General features: G+C 39.1%; 1 protein-coding gene across 1 annotated transcript in view; it reads left to right on the top strand.

Moving 5' to 3' along the window:
* Nucleotides 1-302: 302 nt before the first annotated feature.
* TRPC4 (transient receptor potential cation channel subfamily C member 4) overlaps nucleotides 303-21,160 on the top strand; it is a gene marked incomplete at both ends in the record, with an annotated part of 95,502 nt that continues 74,644 nt past the window's right edge. Inside the window, one exon of the mRNA XM_082337954.1 lies at nucleotides 303-680. Coding sequence (XP_082194080.1) covers nucleotides 303-680 — 378 coding nt within the window. The remainder of the gene's footprint in view (nucleotides 681-21,160) is intronic.

Raw genomic sequence — 21,160 nt, 5'->3', positions numbered from 1 at the left:
CACCTCATGCTTGCCACAGGTTTAAGGAATACATACCAGCAAATGGTGTGCTGACAGATATGTTTTGATTTGGTAAGTTGCAACAACTTGGTTACATGCTATAGTTTACATGTTTTGCTGGTGATCTTACAAGTTCTATTGATAGAGACCATTTGTACTTGTCTCAACATCCCTTTTTAGTATGGGTTTTAAATACTTATATATTGCAAATATTATTTTGGTGCACTGTACCCCCAAAATATATTATTGATTTAATCTTTCTTTTCATATTGCAGAGACAAAGTATTAGAATGGCATAAAATATGGCCCAGTTCTACTACAAAAGAAGTGTCAATGCTCCCTACAGAGATCGTATCCCTCTTCGTATTGTACGGGCAGAATCTGAACTGTCTCATTCAGAGAAAGCCTATCTGAACGCCGTGGAGAAAGGAGATTATGCCAGTGTAAAGAAAGCTTTGGAGGAAGCAGAAATTTATTTCAAGATCAATATTAATTGCATTGATCCCCTGGGAAGAACTGCACTCCTTATTGCAATTGAAAATGAGAACCTTGAGCTCATTGAGCTGCTCTTAAGTTTTAATGTATATGTGGGAGACGCTCTGTTGCATGCCATACGAAAGGAGGTAGTTGGTGCCGTGGAGCTGCTGTTAAACCACAAGAGGCCCAGTGGGGAGAAACAGGTATGTGCAGGATTTTCTCTAGGTTTGTAGTCTGCTCTAATGAAAAGAGAAGAATTGTGCAAAGGGAGTAAGCAAAAAGAATAACAAAACCAACCATCATCCTTGCACACAAGTATTTCAAATCAGAAGATCAATTACTTTGATGCTGTATGCATTGTATTCGTGTTTAGACATCATAGAATCATGGAATGGTTTGGGTCAGAAGGGACCTTTAAAGATCATCTAGTCCAACTCCCTGCCATGGGCAGTGACATCTTTCACTAGACCACGTTGCACAAAGCCCCATCCAGCCTTACCTTGAACACTTTCAGGGATGGGGCATCCACAAGTTCTCTAGGCAACCTGTTCCAGCCTCTCACCAGGCTCATTGTAAAAAATGTCTTCCTTCTGTCCAATGTAAACCTACCCTCTTCCAGTTTAAAACAGTTGCCCCTTGTCCTGTCACTACAGGCCTTGGTAAAAAGTCTCCCTCCGTCTTTCTCATAAACCCCCTCTGTATAATGAGTGGCCACCATAAGATCTCCCCAGAGCCTTCTCTTCTCCAGGCTGAACAACCCCAACTCTCTCAGCCTTTCCTCTTAGGAGAGGTGTTCCAGCCTTCTGATCATTTTCATGGCCCTCCTCTGGACCCTCTCCAAAAGGTGCATGCCTTTCTTGTGCTGGGGACCCCAGAGCTGGCTGTAGTACTCCAGCTGGAGTCTCACCAGAGCAGATTAGAGGGGGAGAATCACCTCCCTCAACCTGCTGGCCACTCTTCTTTTTATGCAGCCCAGGATATGGTTGGCTTTCTGAGCTGCAAATGCACATTGCTGGCTTATGGCCAGTTTTTCATCCACCAGCGCCCCCAGGTCCTTCTCCACAGGGCTGCACTCAATCCATTCATCCCCCAGTCTGTACTGATAGTGCGGATTGCCCCAGCCCGGGTGTAGGGCCTTTCACTTGTCCCCGTTGAACTTCATGAGGTTCACATAGTGCCCACTTCTCAAGCTTGTCAAGGTCATCTCTGTCATTCAATCAAATCTGCACAGGTCCACAAGGCTTATAAGTTTAATTTACTTAAGTCACATGACATCTAGCTTCCAGTAAGAAAGGGTAAAAACATCCTGCATCCTTCTTATCCCCAGCCTGAATAACAAGGTTTTCCCCTTACAGCTGAGTGAATTGTTAACTGCTTTCTGTATAAAGCCAGAATTGGGCTCACATTTAACTGATCATGTACAAACCCCCCTTCTTGGAAGACTATGCAGTAAGAAAAGTCAAACTTCTTCAAGTCCGCTTTACGTCCATTATGAACTCACTCAGGAAAATCTGGAAGTTGATAAAACATTTAGGTTTTGCTTGTGAGACCTCTGACATGGTAACATTATTCCTGTGGATATTAGTGGGAAATCCTTAATCATTCAAAGATGCAAATCATTTCAAAGAGAATAGTAGTGATAAGGTGTGGTCCATTTGAATTAATTATGAAGCTCCCTTTAAAGTCAATGAAGGTTTCAGCCCCTCCATGTGGAGGTCACCATCTCCCAGCTCAGCAAGGCAACACTGGGAGACATGACCCAATTGATCAGAACTTCAGCCCTGTCTCCAATAGTCGTCCATCCTATGAAGTACAGCTGAAAAGTTACAAACTCCCCTCCCTTTCTTCCTGTCTTCTCTCAAAGGAAAAAATCGTTACATACAGTCTCATTCATGATAAATGTGATACCTACTCTGCTTCCCTTTGCACTGCCTTGAGAAATCTCTAGGAGGTTGCTAGGCTCTTAAATATCCTTCTCATTTTAAGAAACTAGCAGAGACAGGATAACATAGCCCATAAATTCTGATATTCCTAGGACTCTTCCAGGAAGAAAAACCTTAAAAATAGTTATAATATTGTATTGTATTTTCATCTATTTCAATTTTCATGTATTATAGGTACTGTATTAATGTATTTCAATGAATAGTATGTTGAAATGATTACAGCCCTTTCACAGATAATGCATACAATATAATTACAGTATAATGTACTTTCTATGGATAGAATTTCAGGTAATAGGAAAAGAGTATAATTGTTGCTGATAAAATAACACGAATTCTATGCTTTTTTTTGTTATGGAAAGAAAGAAATATAGTAGGTCTTTGTACAAATGTGTGCATCTGCCTTCTCTTCTAGGCAGTAAAAGCAGAGCTCCTTTATAATGACAACAGATTTATGTCAGAGAAAGGAAAGAAAACTAGATTCACTTTATGTTTGGCTTGTTTCATTATTTTTCAGCTGGTAGTGCAGATGAGAATACTATGCATGGGAATTTCTCAATGCAGTGTACCAGGACCCGGAAGACTCGGCGCACGGCCCTGTGCCAAGCCAGTTAAATGACCCATGTCTCCATTCTCCAGCCTCTGTAGTGGAAGTTGCCATTTGCAGAGTGGAGTTAATCTCACTTGATGGTAGCCATCCAAAGCTGTGTCTTATCTCTGATCTGGCTGCCTGGGCTCCCCTTACCAGTGGAGAAAAATTGAGATCCCTGGAGAGCAACTCCTGCTGTCTTTCTCAATTACTTGTCTTAAAATGGTATAAACCACTTCTTGGACTAGCTAGAGAGAGAGTCTACAAATTTACCTTACACTAGGTGCCTTAATTCCAGACTGTTCTTTAGACTTTCAGAACTACTTTTTGGTATATGCCACAGCTACTGTAGTGGAAACGCTTGAATACAAATAGTAAAACTTGTTTTAGGTAAGCTGCATGCTATAGCAGACAAAAGATGGGCTTACTTTCTGGTGCATACTACAGTGTTAAGTTAGCCACAAACTGCTTTACTCCAAACTGGAGGTTAATTCTCTTTGCTGGAGCTTAAGTGTGTTGTTTCAGTGCCACACTCCACTGTTGGCTGGTATGAAGAGTACTGCTTCTCCTTCTCTTTTTTGTTTTCCCTGTGGGATAATAGTGTTAACATCCTTCTCAGATTTAATGTAGCAAAGTGTTTTACAAAAGCTAAGTTATATTCTGTTTTCACACCTGCACTTGCTGATAGTCTGCCCACTACTGTAAAGCATGAAGAATAATCATGAATCATTTGAAACAAAGACATCTCCTTTTGTGTCTGTATAAGGCTAGGCTTGCCCATTGCAAATGCAAATATTGCTTGCAAGCCAGTGGATGCAAAAAATGGCCTTTAAACAAATCGATTATTTAAACGTGCATGCCATTGTTTGCACTGGGGATCCCAACAACCATTAAGCTTCTATGGGTGTCGTATATGTAGATAATCACGTTGGTTCATTTTTTGGAACAGATCATGCTGAAGTGAATGTAAATGTGGATTGCATTTTTGTAGTAAGTGTTTTCCTGCAATGAAGCAGATACAACTGTGAATATTTAATATAATCAAAAGTACATGCTGGCTGAAAAATCATTCCAATAGGCTAAAGATATGAAATTCGGATGCTTAGAATTATATACTAAAATTGATATTTTCAGTGTTTAGACAGAAAGATACGTTTTTTTTCCCTGGAGGATCAAGTTCCTTTTGGAACTCCATTTCAAACTACAGCTTGACTTTTTTTGATTACTTTTTATTTGTAAACATTTGCCATATTGTTTAGATGGTGATTCATTTTCAGACTCTTGTGTTTTTAATAACATGGTATCTTTGCCTCTTTGGTTTTCCTTCTTTATGTAAAGCTGGTCATGCGTGGTATAATTCTGGCCCCTTGAAGTTAGTGGGAGTTTTGCCATTGATACAGTGAGGTCAAGATTTCACCCTTTTGCTGTTTTTTTTTTTTGCCCCTGATGAAAAGTTATTCACAGAGGAGACAGAAAATAAGGAATAAGAAAATTGCTTGTGTTAAATACTGCCAAGCTCAAGAACCAGTTTAGATTCCCAAATATTTCATTAGTGATGAATGTTCTAAGCATTCAAATGCAGAAAAAACCCAATACGACTCATGATTTACAAGTAAATGAATTAGCTCTCACTATTTTTTATATTCACAAGAAAATATACTATGTATGATGCATAGCTAATTTCAGCTTCACCCTCATACAATAATGTGATTATATTTGTAAAACAACAGAATTTTTAAGCATAGCATTTCCTATATAATTCAAGAGCTCATTGACAATGCCAGAAAGCCAGAAAAAAAATATCCTTTTATATCGATAGAAAGCTACAGTTCTTCAGGACAGCTGAAATGTATCATTTAAAAGAACTGTTTTTTCTCCAAAATTTAATTCTTTAAACATTTAAATGTTTAAAAAGAAAAGGAGAAGAATGTAAAAACATGTTAATTCTGACCAAGAACCAATGCATTCAGTTAAAATAATACAGTTTTTGCATTTTTGGAAAGTTTTCCAACCAATATCTTCAAAATTGGGAGATGCCACTGAATCTTGCTCTTTAATACTTCCTCCTCAAAAAAAAGAAAACCAACCTGAAAAACAACAGTTAGATCTTATTAAAGTTATATCTAAACTCTCTAGTCCACTGACCACTCAGCTATTGAGCCCCACCTAATATCCATACATGATGTGCTTTGCATTTCAAAGACCACATGGGTTATAGTGGTTTTAAGCTGATTATCAATATATGGATACATCTGGTGCCACCTGGTGACTACAGATGAGGCATGTATGCTTAACAGCTTTGAATCGTATTTGACACCTTCCGTTACTCAGTTTGTGAGTGGGGTTTTGTGATATACATTAATACAACTCAGGAAAAGGTTATTTTGTCACTTGCGTTATATTTTCTACACTTTTTTAGCTGGACTAGCTGCTAGAGCCCATGTAAAAGAGAATAACACAAATTAAGGTGGATGAGTTGAGGAAACTTATCCAAATACTTTTAAATTATCAGTTCTTCAAAGCCATATGTCCTGAATTGTCTGCCAAGTCACTTGTTGCTTACCCTGATGGATAGCTGAATGCCAGATTAAGAGGGAAAAAAAGCTGTTCTTTAAAATTTAGTATCTGCAGTAAATGTTTTTATCTTGTTGAATTGCATGCAGCATCCACAGGTGGGAGGGGGGTTGGGTAGCATAAAAAAATGAGTAGAATACCTTTCTCTAAATCACAGTACGCTCTACTGCTTGAGGAACCCAGGCATTGATCCCTAGCTGGGTAGTTGACTGCCTAGATATGCATGTATATTTAGGGAAGACTGAAGGAGAGGTCTTCCTGTCTTCTAAGGATGCTACAAAGCACAGAAGTGAAGCTGAAGTCTCAGTTATTTAATTTGAATCTGTGTAGCATTGTATTAACTGACAGTCTGGATTTAGGGCATGGGAACCTGACTGCAATGTTTACAGGCATCGCCTGGCTAATAAAAGGACATGGTAGTGCTTTTATGCCTCCCTGTTCACTATTATATGTCAGTCTTGTGACACTGTGAGTATTTTTATAGGTGGACACCCTAGGGACAGCTTTCTGCAGATTTCTGAAAAAAATACCGTGCTAATGCCAGACTGGCATTTGTAAACATAAAGGAATAGTTAGAGGAGCGAGAACTTTAGAACAGGGAGGGAAGTGATCACAGTGATATGTCCCTGGTTCACTCCTTCTGTGATGTGAAAGTCAATTAATGTGAAAACACTGCTGAGCACGGAGGGAGGGTCATGGTAAGAAGCTGGAAGCTGGCAGATTCCAGCCCCTGCAGCTTTCCTCCAGTCACTTTGGAACCGAAAAGGTAGTAGCCATCAAGGCGGTTTGGGAGGTAGATCTCTTATATAGCAGATTACCCAGTCTGTGGGTGCTTTGAATACACAGATCAAATGTCACACTGCCTTCCCCAGAGGTGCTGGTGGCCTCAGTGAGACTTCTATCCCTGTCTCCTGTCCACTGTCCAGGCAGGTTTCTATATTAACAGGAAGATCTTTCTGCCTGTGGTACATCAGTTCCTTGTACATCACCTCTGCATTTCCAGCGTGTCCCAGCAAGGTCCATGATATCTAAATTTTTCTCATCTCTTGTTTGGTCAACATTAGCAGAACAGTCAATGCACAAGAGTCAGCGCATACTTTCTGATGCCCTGGCTTAGGAAACGCTTGTAAGAATTGCTTCAGTTAACTCCACCTCTGCAAGAATACTGTGAAATGTGCATTTCATTTCCTGAAGGGGAGACAGAAGGTCTCTGGGATCAGCTTGACTCCTCTTTCTTTTGTGTGCTGTGCTGTCACATCATGCGCAGAGAAAAGAAGAAATTGCTGGCGAGGGCTGGAAGTTGGAAGCTGAAAAGAAACCATAGCCACCTCCTGCACCTTTCATAGCTTGTTTGCTCTCCTGGGACAACCAGTAAGGTCACATCATAAACTACTTTATGAAAAATCCCTGTCTTCTACTTGTTGTGCTAAGAAATGTTATACATATTGAATTTCTCCATCTCATACTTGCAACCTCTGTATCTGCTGCTTGCTCACCCCCACAGACTCAGTCACAGTCCCTGCCAAAGTCAAAGGCAAACCAGGAAGCCAGGCCTCAGCTTCTTCGAAGTGGACTTCAGACATTGTTGGCCTCTGAAAATACAAGTCCATGGTATAGACAGCTTTATTTCATCAGTTTTCGTGCATTTGCCTGGCAGTGTCTCAAAGGCCCAAGAAAGGATAAGTTCAACACATTGGCTAAGTATTCGGGAAAAAAGTATTTGTTAGAACAGACAAAACCCAAACATCCGAAACTTAAAAGACAGACATATCTGAAGGTCAGAAGGACATACAGCATATTCCTTGGTGAAGAGCCTGGGTACCAGAGACAGGGTAAAAGAGTCTGGCATATGGTTAGGAAGTGGTAGAAGATACTGATACCTGAATTAGCATCTCAGCACCTTCATGAATTTTTGTTGCCTTTTCAAGGCTAGAAGTTAATTAAGATGAGGTTGGACTAGATGATCTTTAAAGGTCCCTTCCAACCCAAACCATTTTATGATGCTATGATGTTGAGATGGTGTCATGGGTTAGCCCCAGTTGGCAATCAAGCACCACACAGCTGCTTGCTCACCCTCCCCCCCCAGTGGGATAGGGAAGATAATCTGAAGAGCAAAAGTAAGAAAACTCATGGGTTGAGCTAAGAACAATTTAATAATTGACATAAGATATAATAATAGTAATAGTAGTAGTAGTAATAAATTGTAATGAAAAGGAAAATGAGAGAGAGAGAGAAGAATAAAACCCAGGAAAAACAAGTGATGCAGCTGCTCACCACCCACCGACCAATGCTCAGCTAGTCCCCAAGTAGCAATCGCTGCCCCCCAGCCAACTCCCCCCAGTTTATATACTGAGCATAATGTCATATGGCATGGAATATCCCTTTGGCCAGTTTGGATCAGCTGTCTTGGCTGTGCCCGCTCTCAGCTTCTTGTGCACCTGGCAGAGCATGGGAAGCTGAAACGTCCTTGACTAGTGTAAGCACTACTTAGCAACAACTAAAACATCAGTATGTTATCAACATTATTCTCATACTAAATCCAAACCACTGCACTATACCAGCTACTAGGAAGAAAATTAACTCTATCCCAGCCGAAACCAGGACAGATGGAGATGATCACAGCAGGGATTGCCAATGCCACCTGGTTACAGTGGACCTGGAAATGTCCACCCACCCCAAAGTAAGATATATTCACTTTGCAGAGTCCTCTTCCACCACCTCGATTCTCCCCATAATTCCCATGCTTTTACAAACCTGGTTAGCTACCATTTGGGTTGCACTCAACGCTATGGATTTAAATTTCTTATTTCACTACCAGGTTCTGAGACTCCCTCAAGAAAAGCATAAGGATAGTTACCATTTGCTCTCCAGGCAGACGGTGAGCAACCCTTCTTCATCAATATTTAAGGGCCTCTTTAGTAGCCTCTCTGGTCATGGTAGGCTTTACAACTGGGATATTCCTGAGAAGCTGGGTAAAAGGGATGGTATGTTTTAGCCTTTATCTCCGAAGGAAAGGACTGGAATCAAAGAGATGAAAAGTTTGATGTAGGGGGTAAGGACAGCAAGCTGTGATTATATGCCTTTATGTTATAAAGTAAATGGCATCTGGAAGAGATGGGTGAGGTGAGAAGTGGTATGTAAGAAGATGGCATCTCTGATACTTTGCACACCAGATGTGAACCCAGGAATCTAACCCAGCCAAACATATCCTAATGCTGCTGTATGCCACATACACAGTGCTTGCCATGGACATTTTAGCCATGTGTGAACAAGAGGATCCAGGACATTTTGGAGTTCCCGGGTCCCAGATCATGTGGTGGCAGCATCTTCTCCCAGGGAGGCACCAGTACATCATCCCACATCTGGGTGTTGAAAGAACTAACAGAAAGCTACAGGGAGGTCTGGCCAGCTCCCTGATCTGGTAGGCCAGCACCCCGGAGCTTGCTCTGGCATTTATGTGCTACTCAGTGTATTAGCAGCCACTGTGAACTCCTGCACAGGAAGAGTTATCCAGGTGGATCAGTAGGAAAATTTGCTATCTTGGGTCTTTGGGGAGGTGGGGAGAGAGGGGGCATTATTTTTCTGTCACAAGCTAACGTTGTATTTTATAAATCTTGATGCATTTAGCTGATTGATTGATAATTATTTGGAGCAGGGGAAGGAAGAAGAGAAGAGGAGGTGTTGACAATACAAGTTGTCTTTCACTTGAATCTACTGCATGCAATTCTCATCAGAATAAACAATGATTGATTTTATGCCAAAATGTGTCATAGCATCTGATTTTTTTTAGCAGTGTTACCATGTAGTTTTGGAGAGAATGCAAGGATGTAGAAGAACAGCCAGAAGGAGGGAATGGTCCTGTGTGAGGATGTGTCAAGGATGTTGTACAGTATAATTTCTAGGCCACTGGGGCAGGCTGCTATGTGGATGTTCAGGCACTCACCTAAACTAGCTGGGAAAGGACACAGACAGCAAGGCTAGACAGTTTTGCAGGCAAAGTACCTTCAGTCTGGCAGCATTCCCAGAAATAGATAAAAAGTCTAAAGGTGGAAAGTCAGGAAACAGCATGAAAGCAGCACAGAGCCTAAGGAGTCATTTTCCATTCCTGAGATGCTGGCAGCCTAGATTGTGCACTTCTGACAGAGCTGCTATCAGGTCTGACAGAGCTCCTATCTCCTAGGAAATTCCCCACGTGTGGCCTCATCATGCTTTCATGTCTCTTAGTATTTTTGTACTTCTTGAAATTGCCCTTTGAGGAGTCCCAGGGTCCTGAGATGAAGCCAGTGCTCTTCTCTGGAGCTGGGCTTATAGCCCAACCTGCAATAGACTTTAACTACAAAGATGTTGGACCTGTTGTTTTAAGATGTTATTTTGAATTTTCACCTAGTTACACAACTGGGACTTATATTGGTGAAGCAGGGGCAGAAAGAAAGAGAAAGATTTTATGAGCACTGTATGATGCCTTGTAGTTTTTCTTATCTAAAACTCTTTCTCCAGTAACTTTGGAAAATATCAGTCACAATCACTTGTGTAATGCTCTTCGTCTGTTGAGATTAAAGCATCATTTTTGTTTTGAAAATGTCTCCCACAGAAGTTCATGAACTAAGTGCCTTTTTTGAATGTTCTGATTAATGACAGTCTAGCTAGTAATGAGTATGGAGGAGGCAATGCAAAGCAATTTTGTTGGGCTTGAAGTACACAGTCTTGAAGTGAAATGTGAGGGCACGAAGTTGGTTCTTCCCACTCCTAGCTGCCTGAGTGGGTAGCTGAGTATTTTTTTTCCCAGTGGCATCTGATTAATTAGAATTTTCTGACAGGTTTTAAAATATTGATAGACAGAGATGAATGCAAGGGGCCACATAGGGGATATTTCAGTTTATAGATGAAATAGATATACTAGCCTATCCACATGTTCAGTCTTTCGTATAATCATTTGGGCACAAGAAAACAACATGTAGCTCTTAAGGAGAGGTGTACCATAAAGGTGGAGATAACTAATCGCGTATGAGATGGAGATATGGATTTACAAAAGTATTGTTCTTTGATGTTTGAGAGGGATGCTGATTGTTTTCAAATTCAAGAAAAGCTGCACCTAAGTGTCATTACGTCTTGGCAATAAACCCAAATTGTCTGTGTTTATATGCATCAGAGGTAGGGTGGGTGGCTGTGTAGAAAAACCTTCAACAATTACTAAAGAAAGACTCCAGAAGCTGGTATGCTGGTGCCATAAATAGAGCTGCTGGCAATTTCAATATTGAGGTAGGCAATGTGTTCTACAATATGCACCCATCACCTTGTAACAAATGCTAAATCGTAATATTCCAAAGTTGAAGCAGTGGCCAAAGAAGCACACCAAAGTATGGGGGAACGTGATAGTTTGTTGATCTGTACAAAATGATGAGCCATTTTTTATGGGCAACATAAAAAAAATCTGACTAGGAGGATCCTTGTGGATAGGTTCCTGGCAGGTACTGTTATTGATGATGACTTACACCAGCTGTGAAGCTAATCCTCCGTTTTAGCAGTTTGCAGAAGTTCAGAAAACGTTGATGATAATAAATATAGATTTAGTTCAAAGACAATTGGTGAAACAAACTTCTACGCAAACTTTAAGTGTTATAGCTTTAAAATGAAGTGCTTTTCTGTCATTATTTGCTGGCTTTTTCACACTTGTTTTCAGCTCAGGCTGCAAATGAAAGCACTTTTCCAAAATCTTTAGAAAATCTAAAATAAATCAAGATCTTTAGAAGGTTAATGCAAAAATGAGGTCTGTGGAAAAGTCAGATTTCTCTTCAAGAGGTCGTATTTTCAGTGCTGCTTTACTTTCCCTTCTTTTTATATTTATTGAGCCTCACTTTACAGCACTCACGCAAGTTTACAATCAGAATAATGACAGCATACAAATTAAAAAAAAAAAAAAAGTCCAAAATCTCTGTCTTCTACAATTAATGGTCCTGTTGTGTCATCTCCATAGCCCTCCATGCCTGGAATCCTTTTGTCAAACCTACCCGCTTTCACTTCCTGACAACTCAACAACTACACAGATAGTTTCAACTAAAAATTTTAGCAGCCTTTCAGTGCTGGAAAACAGGTTAAGAATCAGCTCTGAGGCCAGTAGTATAAATCTATTAAGAAGACTGAGAGGTTCAACAAATAGAACCTTTTTTAATTGAGGTAGTCTTGTTTTCTAAGGTCTAGAAATCCCCATAATCAATTATTTTTACATTTGGCTATGCAATTTAATTTATGAAGTTAACAAATACATAAACATTAAAGGAGCGATATAAACAAACCAGTATCTTCTCTGCCTAGAGCAGCCTCTCAGGGGACAATTAATGGTTTTGCCCTTGATAAAACAGATTGAGAAGATCTGCGCTATATATAAATATATGTATACAGATATATGTATGTAAGGGGTGGGAGTCAGCTCCCGATTCAGATGCCTGAAGCTGAATGCAATGTAGCAGTAGAGCCAGATCTCTATGCAGGGATGTCTCCTGCGTCAGGGCGGCCTGCCTGTCCTCCACCTGCACTGCAAAGGGGTGAGACCCTCTGGTAGGTTTTGTGTCATATCTGTGCAAAGCTCTTTGATTCTCTAGGGTATCTTAAATGGTACTGGATGCCTATGTCTACATACCTGAATCACTCCTTTAGTGCTCACATATAAGCCAGACACCTGAGCTCCCAGTAAGTTCAGTGAAGAGCTAGATGGTCTGCTGACCAAATGCAAGCATCTACTGTGAGCTAAGAAAAATAGTTCTCTGGACTCTACAGACTACATCAATAAGGGGCCCAGCTCGGAGGCTCACATGTAGTGGCTAAGTGAAATATGAAGCATCCTAGTATATCTATGAGACGTGTGGGCCTGGCAGTTATGACACAGGACCTGTGCGAGACCTGTGCCTGTGTGATGTCGTGACTGGAGTTCACACAGGACACCTAGAGGCATCTGAAATAGCACTAGACACCTACATGGAGGCAATTGAGATGAGCTGTAGATTTGCACTGGGTATAACAGGAGCTTAAAAACCTAATTCACATATAAATTATTCACATATAATTCACATATAAATTAAACACCTAAAATTAGGTGTTTAAATCTGGAGATAAATCCCATCCTGTAGGTTCATCTACAGCATATCCTCTTTCTGACTGTGTCCAGTGTAGAAACCCAGGGAAGATTTTAGGAACAGAACCACCAGAGCCCTATTGTTGGAATAAACTCTTTCAAAGGCAGAGCAGTTCCTGATGGATACAATCTTCCAGACAATCCAATGCTGCAAAGTGGTCCACTGAAAAGTATTTTCGTAGAGCCATTCTAGAGTTCTTCCTTGTCTGTGAGCCACTGTGCTGAAATGCAGTTACCTGGAACTTGTCTGTGGAGATACCTCTTAAAGAAGTCATATGCAAGGGAGAGTAAAATTCTAAAGACTTTTAGAAAGTGAACATTAGTCTTTGAGAGTCAAACATGCAATCATACCTAATAATCTTTAAAATTAATGGCTTTCCAAACCTTCCACCATGGGAAAACCCTATGAAAATTTAAGAAACAGAAACTTGCCACTGTCAAGAAGCTTGCACATATATGGCCCTTAACACTCCACCATCAACTTTGCTCTTGTCATAGGGCATCCCTTGCCAAATTGTTCTCTGAGCAGTGAAATTTATAAAATCTGATTTCTACCCAACTATGTGCATCATGATTGAATTTCCTCTGTTCTTAATGTTATGAATGTTCATCAAAGCTTTTTAAGAGGGTGATGCACTCGTAATATCCTCTTTTTGTATGAGTTCTCTGATATCTAGTAATATTGTTGAGCACATACTCCAGAATTTTCTTCAGATCTCAATCATCCATCTCTTTTAGGAAATCTACAGGAATTTAGTATCTCTAATATTCCTTCCGGTTAATATCCAGTTGGAACAGCCCAACAAATTCAAAAGTCACAATGGGGTGATTGACAGAGTCCATTAACGTGATTACAGAGGCTTACTTTTCTTAGAAGACTACCAATTTAGCCTATCAATTTACCAGCTGTTTTCTGGATGGAGGATACACATCACATATTGTACTGACAGAAGTGTTTTAATTGTCCTTTATGCCAGTGCCAGGATCCGGATCTTCCACACCTTCACCCCAGACTGGCAGGAGACAAAATTATTTCCCCTTTCAATTCAGCTACTAAAACATTAATGAGGGTTGGTAATAAAATGTTATCTAAATTTACAGGCTTGCCACAATCTGTGAGGCCTTCTGGCAGAAAAAAAAAGGAAACCTGAAATATCCACCATCAAAGCCTTACATTTCATATTGTGTATTGCATAGATGCAACTCAATATTTGCCGAAAATGCAAAAAAGTCTGACACCATTTTATTTGCTACCAACTAGCTTTGTGACATCAACTCTAAGTACAAACAAGCTGGCTGACAAGATGACATTTGTCTTCCCTGCTCATTTAAACCTATGCTTATTAAGCCTCTGTTACTACCGTGCACTGAATTGATTAAAAACAAACTTACATATACTCAAAGAAAAAACTTTCCATATCCTAAAGCATATTAGGAATACCTCTTTGGCCATTCATTACTAGGATGCACTGTGTACATAAGATGCGTACAGATGAAGATCTGCAGTCAATCGCTAAGCTCAAGAGGAGTACAACACTAAGATCAGACTAACCTGAAACAAGAACTCACAGTATTAAAGGGTTTGAACCAATCCATTCTCCTTGGCACCAGTTTCAAAAGCTTCTTTCTAGCAATCTACCCTAAACTACCTCTAACTAACTATTCTGCTCCTGGTCTTTCACTGCGTAGGACAAGTTATAATAATACATGTCTCCCATTTTTCCATTGATCTCTTTGCAATGAAAATTCAAAAGGAAATTTTTGATTTCTAGCAATCTTCTATCATTCAGCAGTACATCATCCCAAAACCTCATATGCAGTAGGATTATTCTATTTATTCTTACATGCAGGGAGGATCTTAAAGTGTCTATCGTTAAGGCATTGAACACAGCTGAGAACATTATTAAGCTGTAATAATATTCAGTTGTCAATCCTTGACCTCTCAAAGGAAGTTCCATTTTTCACTGCTAGCATAGTTGCATGAGCCTTGGTCTCCTCTATCTACTTTAGAAATGAGTCCTTCATTTTCATCTGTGAAAGCTGGAAAACCTACAGTATGGTTCAAAAACTAGAGCTGCTGCTAAATAACAAACCACTGAATAACATATCAGGAATAACGTACTTATGAAACAGCTTACTATGACATTTCTCTGCACCCTCTGCAGATTCATGGGGTATCTATGTCCCTGCCATACACTTGTATTCCTTTCTCATAATATTTTGAAAATATATAAAGCATTTTTCTTTAAGTGTTTTGCAAATTTGCCTGATTCCCACTTTGTTCTTTGAGAGTATAACCCTTTTAATTTTCTCAGAAATGAAATTTACTTCCCAGCCGTGAAGATATCTTAAATTACTTTGCAATGCTAAATAATTGCAATCAGCTGTAAAGAAGTTTAGCTAATTCCCACCCTTCCCTCTGAGACACTCATGTCTCTTAAACAGTTTGTTGATACCTAGAGAAGCCACCAATCTGTTACTGTTCTTTCTGCAAAAGCTCCTTTTCAAAAACCATCTTTCTCATTCCTTAGCCAGTGGGACACCTTTTCTTGTTTCTAGATCCATGAAGCCCAGGGAAAAACAAAGGATCCAGCTCAGATTCTAATAACTCTTTTTACTAACATTTCTCTCAAGACCTCAATGGAGAAGCAAGCCAATTTCCTCCTGCCTCCTCAGCTATCTATTGGAGCCATTTTGGGAGAAGGTAAAAAAACAGGGAAAAGCAAGAGCTTTTCCACATTTTTCTAATCAGACCAGAGACACAGGTTCTCAGAAAATGGAATGTCAGACATAAACTTCACTAAAATTATTTTGCCTTTGTGAACCATTCTGTGTTTGAGAAAAGTATCTATGCATCCATTTAAAAACATTCAGCTGGGAAGGACCCCACTAGGTCTGATTTGAACACTCAGGAAGTTTAAATATTGGCTTCGCTCATGCAAACTTTGAGAGAGGTGTATATGAGCTTTATTATGATGCGACAGAAATAATCCGAGTTCTCCTTTAATCATTTCCATAACAAGATCTTTTTTCTTTCTTAGCTCTCATATTTTTCCAAACCATTTTCGTTTTCTTCTTTCACTGTCCCTGAGTGAAAACAACACTGTTTGCTTGTCATTTTTCATTATGAGCACTCAAGCAATGCCCAGAATTCTTATTTGAAAAACTCTTCTCTACCTAGTTTCAAAAAGATATGTGGTGAGAGAGAAGATATGAGTTTCAGAGCTGGAAACAAATTCAAAATGTCCTGACAGTCTTTTATTGAGCGTCTGCTTTTAAGTCATTTCCCACCCTTGCTCAAGCTATTGACATTGACTGAAGGAAGGGAATATCCATCCACTAATAATGCTCACAGGAAAACATTGATTGAAAATGACCACTTTTGTGTACAGGCTGTATTTTGGATCAGCTCCCAGAGATATAGGGAGGAGGAAAAAAAGGAGAAATAAAGAAAAAAAGAGAAATAAAGTGCTGAAGCCTTTTGTCATCAGTCACACCCAACAAGCGCATGTCCCAAATCTATCAAATCAAATATCTCTTCCTCTGATTCTATCTGGAAACTGATATCAATTCATTTTACAGCATTTCCTTTCCATTCTCTATTCTCCTTCTTCAAATAAAAGAAATCTATGCTTTTTCACACCAAGGAGGATCCAAAGAAAATAATCAAACATTCTGCTTGTAAGCACCTAGAAGAAAACATAGACATGAATAGCAGCCTACCAGGATTTGTCAAGAACAAATCTTGTCATAACAATATAATTTTCATTCATCACCAGATAGCAAGCTCTGTATATTGGGGAAAAGCAGTACATATCGTATAGCTTGAGTTTTATAAGATTTCAGAAACTGTCACTCAAAATACAGTCTAAGAAAACCACACTCAGAGTAGTTGCTAATAGTACTTGGTGAAACAGGACAAGTGAATAAAACAGAGGGATGAAATGAGCAATTCTGCAGGTGTCTATCCCAATCAGTATATTAAGTCATGACATTTGGGATGAACTAGCGAGAGGGCATGTTAAATCTGTAGACAACACAAAGCTGGGGGGATCACAAGGCTATTGCAGGACACAATTAGAATTCAGGATGGTTTTGGCAAACAAGAAAAATTATTTCTGTAACAAATAAAACAGTTCAGTAAGAAAAAGTGTAAGGTTCAAAGGAAGCAGAAATAATCAACTAAGCATATATTGGAATTGAAAACAATTAAGATAACAGTTCTGCAGGGGGGATTAAAACAAGACTAACAGAAAAAGACTGGACAATATCATATTACTGTGCAAAAGTCAGTATAGTATTTGGTCACATCAGAATGAGCACAGATGGTAAGATATACGTGAATTTGTCCTCTGTTATACTCCGAAGTGGTAAGGAATATGCAGAAAGAAATAAGATTCAGAAAATTAGGAACTATTCCCCATAAGGAAAGTCTGAAGGAATAAGTGTGTTTAAAAGAGAAAACTGAAGCTATAGTAAAGAAATAATTTATTCTCTGTGTCCACATTTTATAGAACAAGACATTATAGGCTTAAACTGCAAAAAGGTAAAACAAGTTCAGTATCAGAAGCATTGTCTGGAAATGGCGCAATGTATTCACCCACCACTGCAGGGCTTTAAGAACAGATTGGTCAAATATCTGTGGGAATTGATCTAGGTGTAGTTACCATAGTTTGGGTTCAAGGGTGCAAACAAGACCTTCTAACAAGTTCCTTCCTGCCATCCAGTGCTTCTATTCTTTTGCACTGTTTGGCTCAAATGTTCTGCAGATGTGTTAAGTATATACCATTATTTGTATCATGCAGTTATGCAAGTGAACCTCATTGTTTAGAAAAGTGATGCTGGTTTCAGTGAATTACTAAATGCTATTGTAATTCTTTTTCTTACTATATAACATTAATGCCTTTTGTGCAATGTGGCTGGCACAGAGACTGGAAGTCATCAGTCCATGCTGTGACTATTGTGACACACAAATTGATTCAGCTGTAAGAGGATGAGCATGAAAAAGCATTGGAAAACCATTGGCTCACATCTTAGGGTAGGTTAAGTGTAACATAAAAAAAAGATAAAAAACTCTGAGGTTTTGAAAACTCAGCTTGTTCTTGGAAAAAATAGAATGAAAATAACTCAACCTTGTAGCTTTAACTTTGCAAAATTCCCATATACACAAAAAGACAAGCACTGAAGCCTCCTTAAATGTAACAGGGATTTTGTATTAGCTATGGTAACATCCCTGTTCCTAGTCATGTCCCAGCAAAGCTGAAAGTAAATTTTCAGCAGAATAAATGGACATGATATTACATAAAACACTATTCTGACTAACTGGGGCGAAGTTATCCTTTGCTAACAATAATGCATATTAGCAGCAAATAAGGACATTTAGGCCTGATCCTCAGAAATATTTATGGTCCATGTGGTATACACTGAGAAGGGCTTGCAAGGAGGCAAAAATGGCAGCTCCCTGCCCTACCAATAGGAGACAAGACAAAAAGCAAACTCCTAAAGGGAACACATTCAGAATTTACTGTTCATACCTTCTTCTGACAAACCCTGGAAAATTGGCCAGAATTGGCCAATTCTTTTGAAAAATATCCATCTTGTATCCCAGCAGTGCAGGTTAGGAGGCATGAGCTATAGTTAGCTGTGGGTTAGTGTTAGTATTAGCATGAGATAGCACAGCCATCAAGTTTTGAGCTAGTTCAGCATATGGTTTGTGTGTGTTGAATAATTTCTGTTGGGCTGTATGCTAAGGGAAGTGTTTACCTTACCTAATTTTTTATAAAATTAACAGCTAGAATTATAATAATAAAATAGTATGATCACAATAATTTAATCTGAAAAAAAATGTGGGAATTGGTCCTTTTCATTGTTAAATTATGTGCAAATTTTGGAATAAAGTAAGGTTTCAAAATTTTAAAAAATCCAGACTCTTTTGTTCAAAAATGTCCACACAGAAATATCTGTTTTTTTAAATATTATTTTTTCTATATCTTCCTGATATTAATTCATAGCAGGAATTATATCCTGGGTTGAGAAAACATTTGCTCAAAAAAGTGTACCCAGCTGAGAAAAGAAGCAGAAAGAGTTGGTCTGCCTAAGCAACCTAGAGTTACTGGCAGAACTGGTAACAAAACCCGTGTCCTGAGGTCCAGATAAGTCGTCCAGCTGTTACTGCCTGAAGTCAGATTTATGTGTTTTCTTACCCTCAAGAATCCACCACTTTTTCCATTCATAATATCATTTGGAATTTGACAGAAGATGCTTCCATCTCAAAGCTGCAGCCTGAAGAAACCTTCCCACCACAAAGTCTCAACTTGTGGTTAGGATTTCATTTTGGCTAGTCAATCCTTTCATTCTGCTGTGAACCACATCCTATAATTTTGCACAAGAGGGAGGTTTTATGGCCTTATGTGTCTAGCATTTAGAATTTTAATTTGAGTTCTTAATATATTTTATATAAAAAATAATATTTTGGTTATTTTAGACACACTTTGTTTAAGATTCAATATTTTATTTAAGACCCAAAAATATAAGCATCACTTAACCTCAAATATGTACTGCCTCATTTTTATCATCTCTGTTGCTTGTGGTTAGACTCCAGAGAAAAGAAAGCCGGAAGACAAGCTTTAAACAGTTTGGCAGCATTGAGCTGAACTGTGGGTGTGAAAGTGTTAAAGGACATAATTGAATGAATGGACATAATGAAATCTTAGACAGGCAGCATTTCAGATGTTTAATTAGTATTCAAAGTCTGCATTCTTAAGAAGTTACAATATCTCTAAAAAATTTTATTGTAAATTCATACATTTACATTTAGTCCTCAGACTGTTGTCAGTTAACTTACAGTGCCTTAGAGCAAGGGTGAGGTTTGTGGATACATCTGTTCACTACAAAAAAGAGTAGGTGTGGAGACAGAATTTTATAAAAGAAAAGAAAATGCTTCAGTAGCACATTAAGAGTTTGGTGCTTACCTTTAGGAAATGTAATGAGTCCAAGGACAGTAAACAAGTTGAACACTTTCTGGGAAGGCCATGGGAGCTGCCTAAGGAAAGCAGAAAATTACAATATACCAGATGGGTGTTGCATGGCTGGTATCACACACACTGCTCTGAAATGATGTTGTCCCTGAGCTCAGCTTGGCAATTTCCATCCACTTGCCTGCCTTACACGCTCGATGGCCAAACAACATGCCAGCTGTGCAACATACAGCAAGCACCTGGGACAGGGAAAAGGACTTTAGGCTAAATCTGGGGCCACCGTTGCAGGCCTGTAGTTTGTGCACTCTTGTGAGGACAGTTTCAGCACGACTTTCAGGATAGACTGTGTACAGACCTCTTCAGTGGTGTGACAACTGAATTCAAGTTATCTTGAAGTTATATCTTCAAGTTATTCAAGTTATCTGGTACTTTATCAGTGACTTAGTGCATGTGAAGGGAGTTGGGGGTAGGAGGATTTTTTTAATCCTTCCTGGTGGAACTACTTCCATCATCATAATAAGGATGTACTTCAACTGACATAATAATTTGAAACCAAAGAAGAGAAGAACTCAACAAACCAAAATGTAAATCAGAAAACTATATATGCATAGGGGTAACTTGTACACTGTGGGTTGTACTGAAATGTAGAGTTCAGCATTTTCAAGGTGATTGGCTGAAGACAGCTATAAAGCAATAGTGCTGAAGCAACTGATGAGCTTGAGGACACACCTTTATAATATTAATTTCCTTATATAATGTGATACTGCATGAGATGACATATATATTCATCTTGTTATCTGACATATATCCTTTTTTTCTTTCCTTTACATTTTTCCTCCAATCATGCTGTCATGACTGACATGACTCAGAAATTTATTCACCTAACTACTTGCAGCCATTGCAGGATTTGGTCTTCTTTACAAGCAAAAGGCAAAATAATTATAAATAAATAAAGACAAGAACCAAGCAAGCTATCCATTTGCCCAAAGAAATAGGTTGCTTTACATAGATTCTGAGCTCTTGCACTTAAAAAGTAGGTAAATGGGCAGCGCAGTTTTCAGTCTCTCTGTTAAGTTATTGCAGTAATGAGAGCCATTATGAGACATCTAGATGGACACATGGATGCACCTGGAGTATCGGTTCCTCCTTTTCCAAACTGACTGTTATCTTTTTCTGTTTCCTCGATATCTAACAGATCATCAACAATTGGATCTCTGTACCTTGATGTCATAGGGACAGCAAATGTCTCAGACCTAACTGGCATTAATTTAGCCTAGATTTCTCTTTCTGTCATAGCAAAGGGCTTCTCTTCACACAGACGATACTGGGAACTTAAACACATATTGAAGAGGGCTGTTCCACTTGGTATCTAAAAAAATTGTTAGATATCTAAGTCGGACAGACTCATTCCCACTTACAGTAAGTGCAGGGAAGAGGAATGCAACAAAAAATCTCATGTCCTTGAGCACAGAAG

Source organism: Platalea leucorodia, assembly GCF_965183815.1.
Source record: "Platalea leucorodia genome assembly, chromosome: 2".
Taxonomy (NCBI): Eukaryota; Metazoa; Chordata; class Aves; order Pelecaniformes; family Threskiornithidae; genus Platalea; species Platalea leucorodia.
Note: the sequence above shows the minus strand (reverse complement) of the source record. Positions and strands in the feature narration are given on the sequence as shown.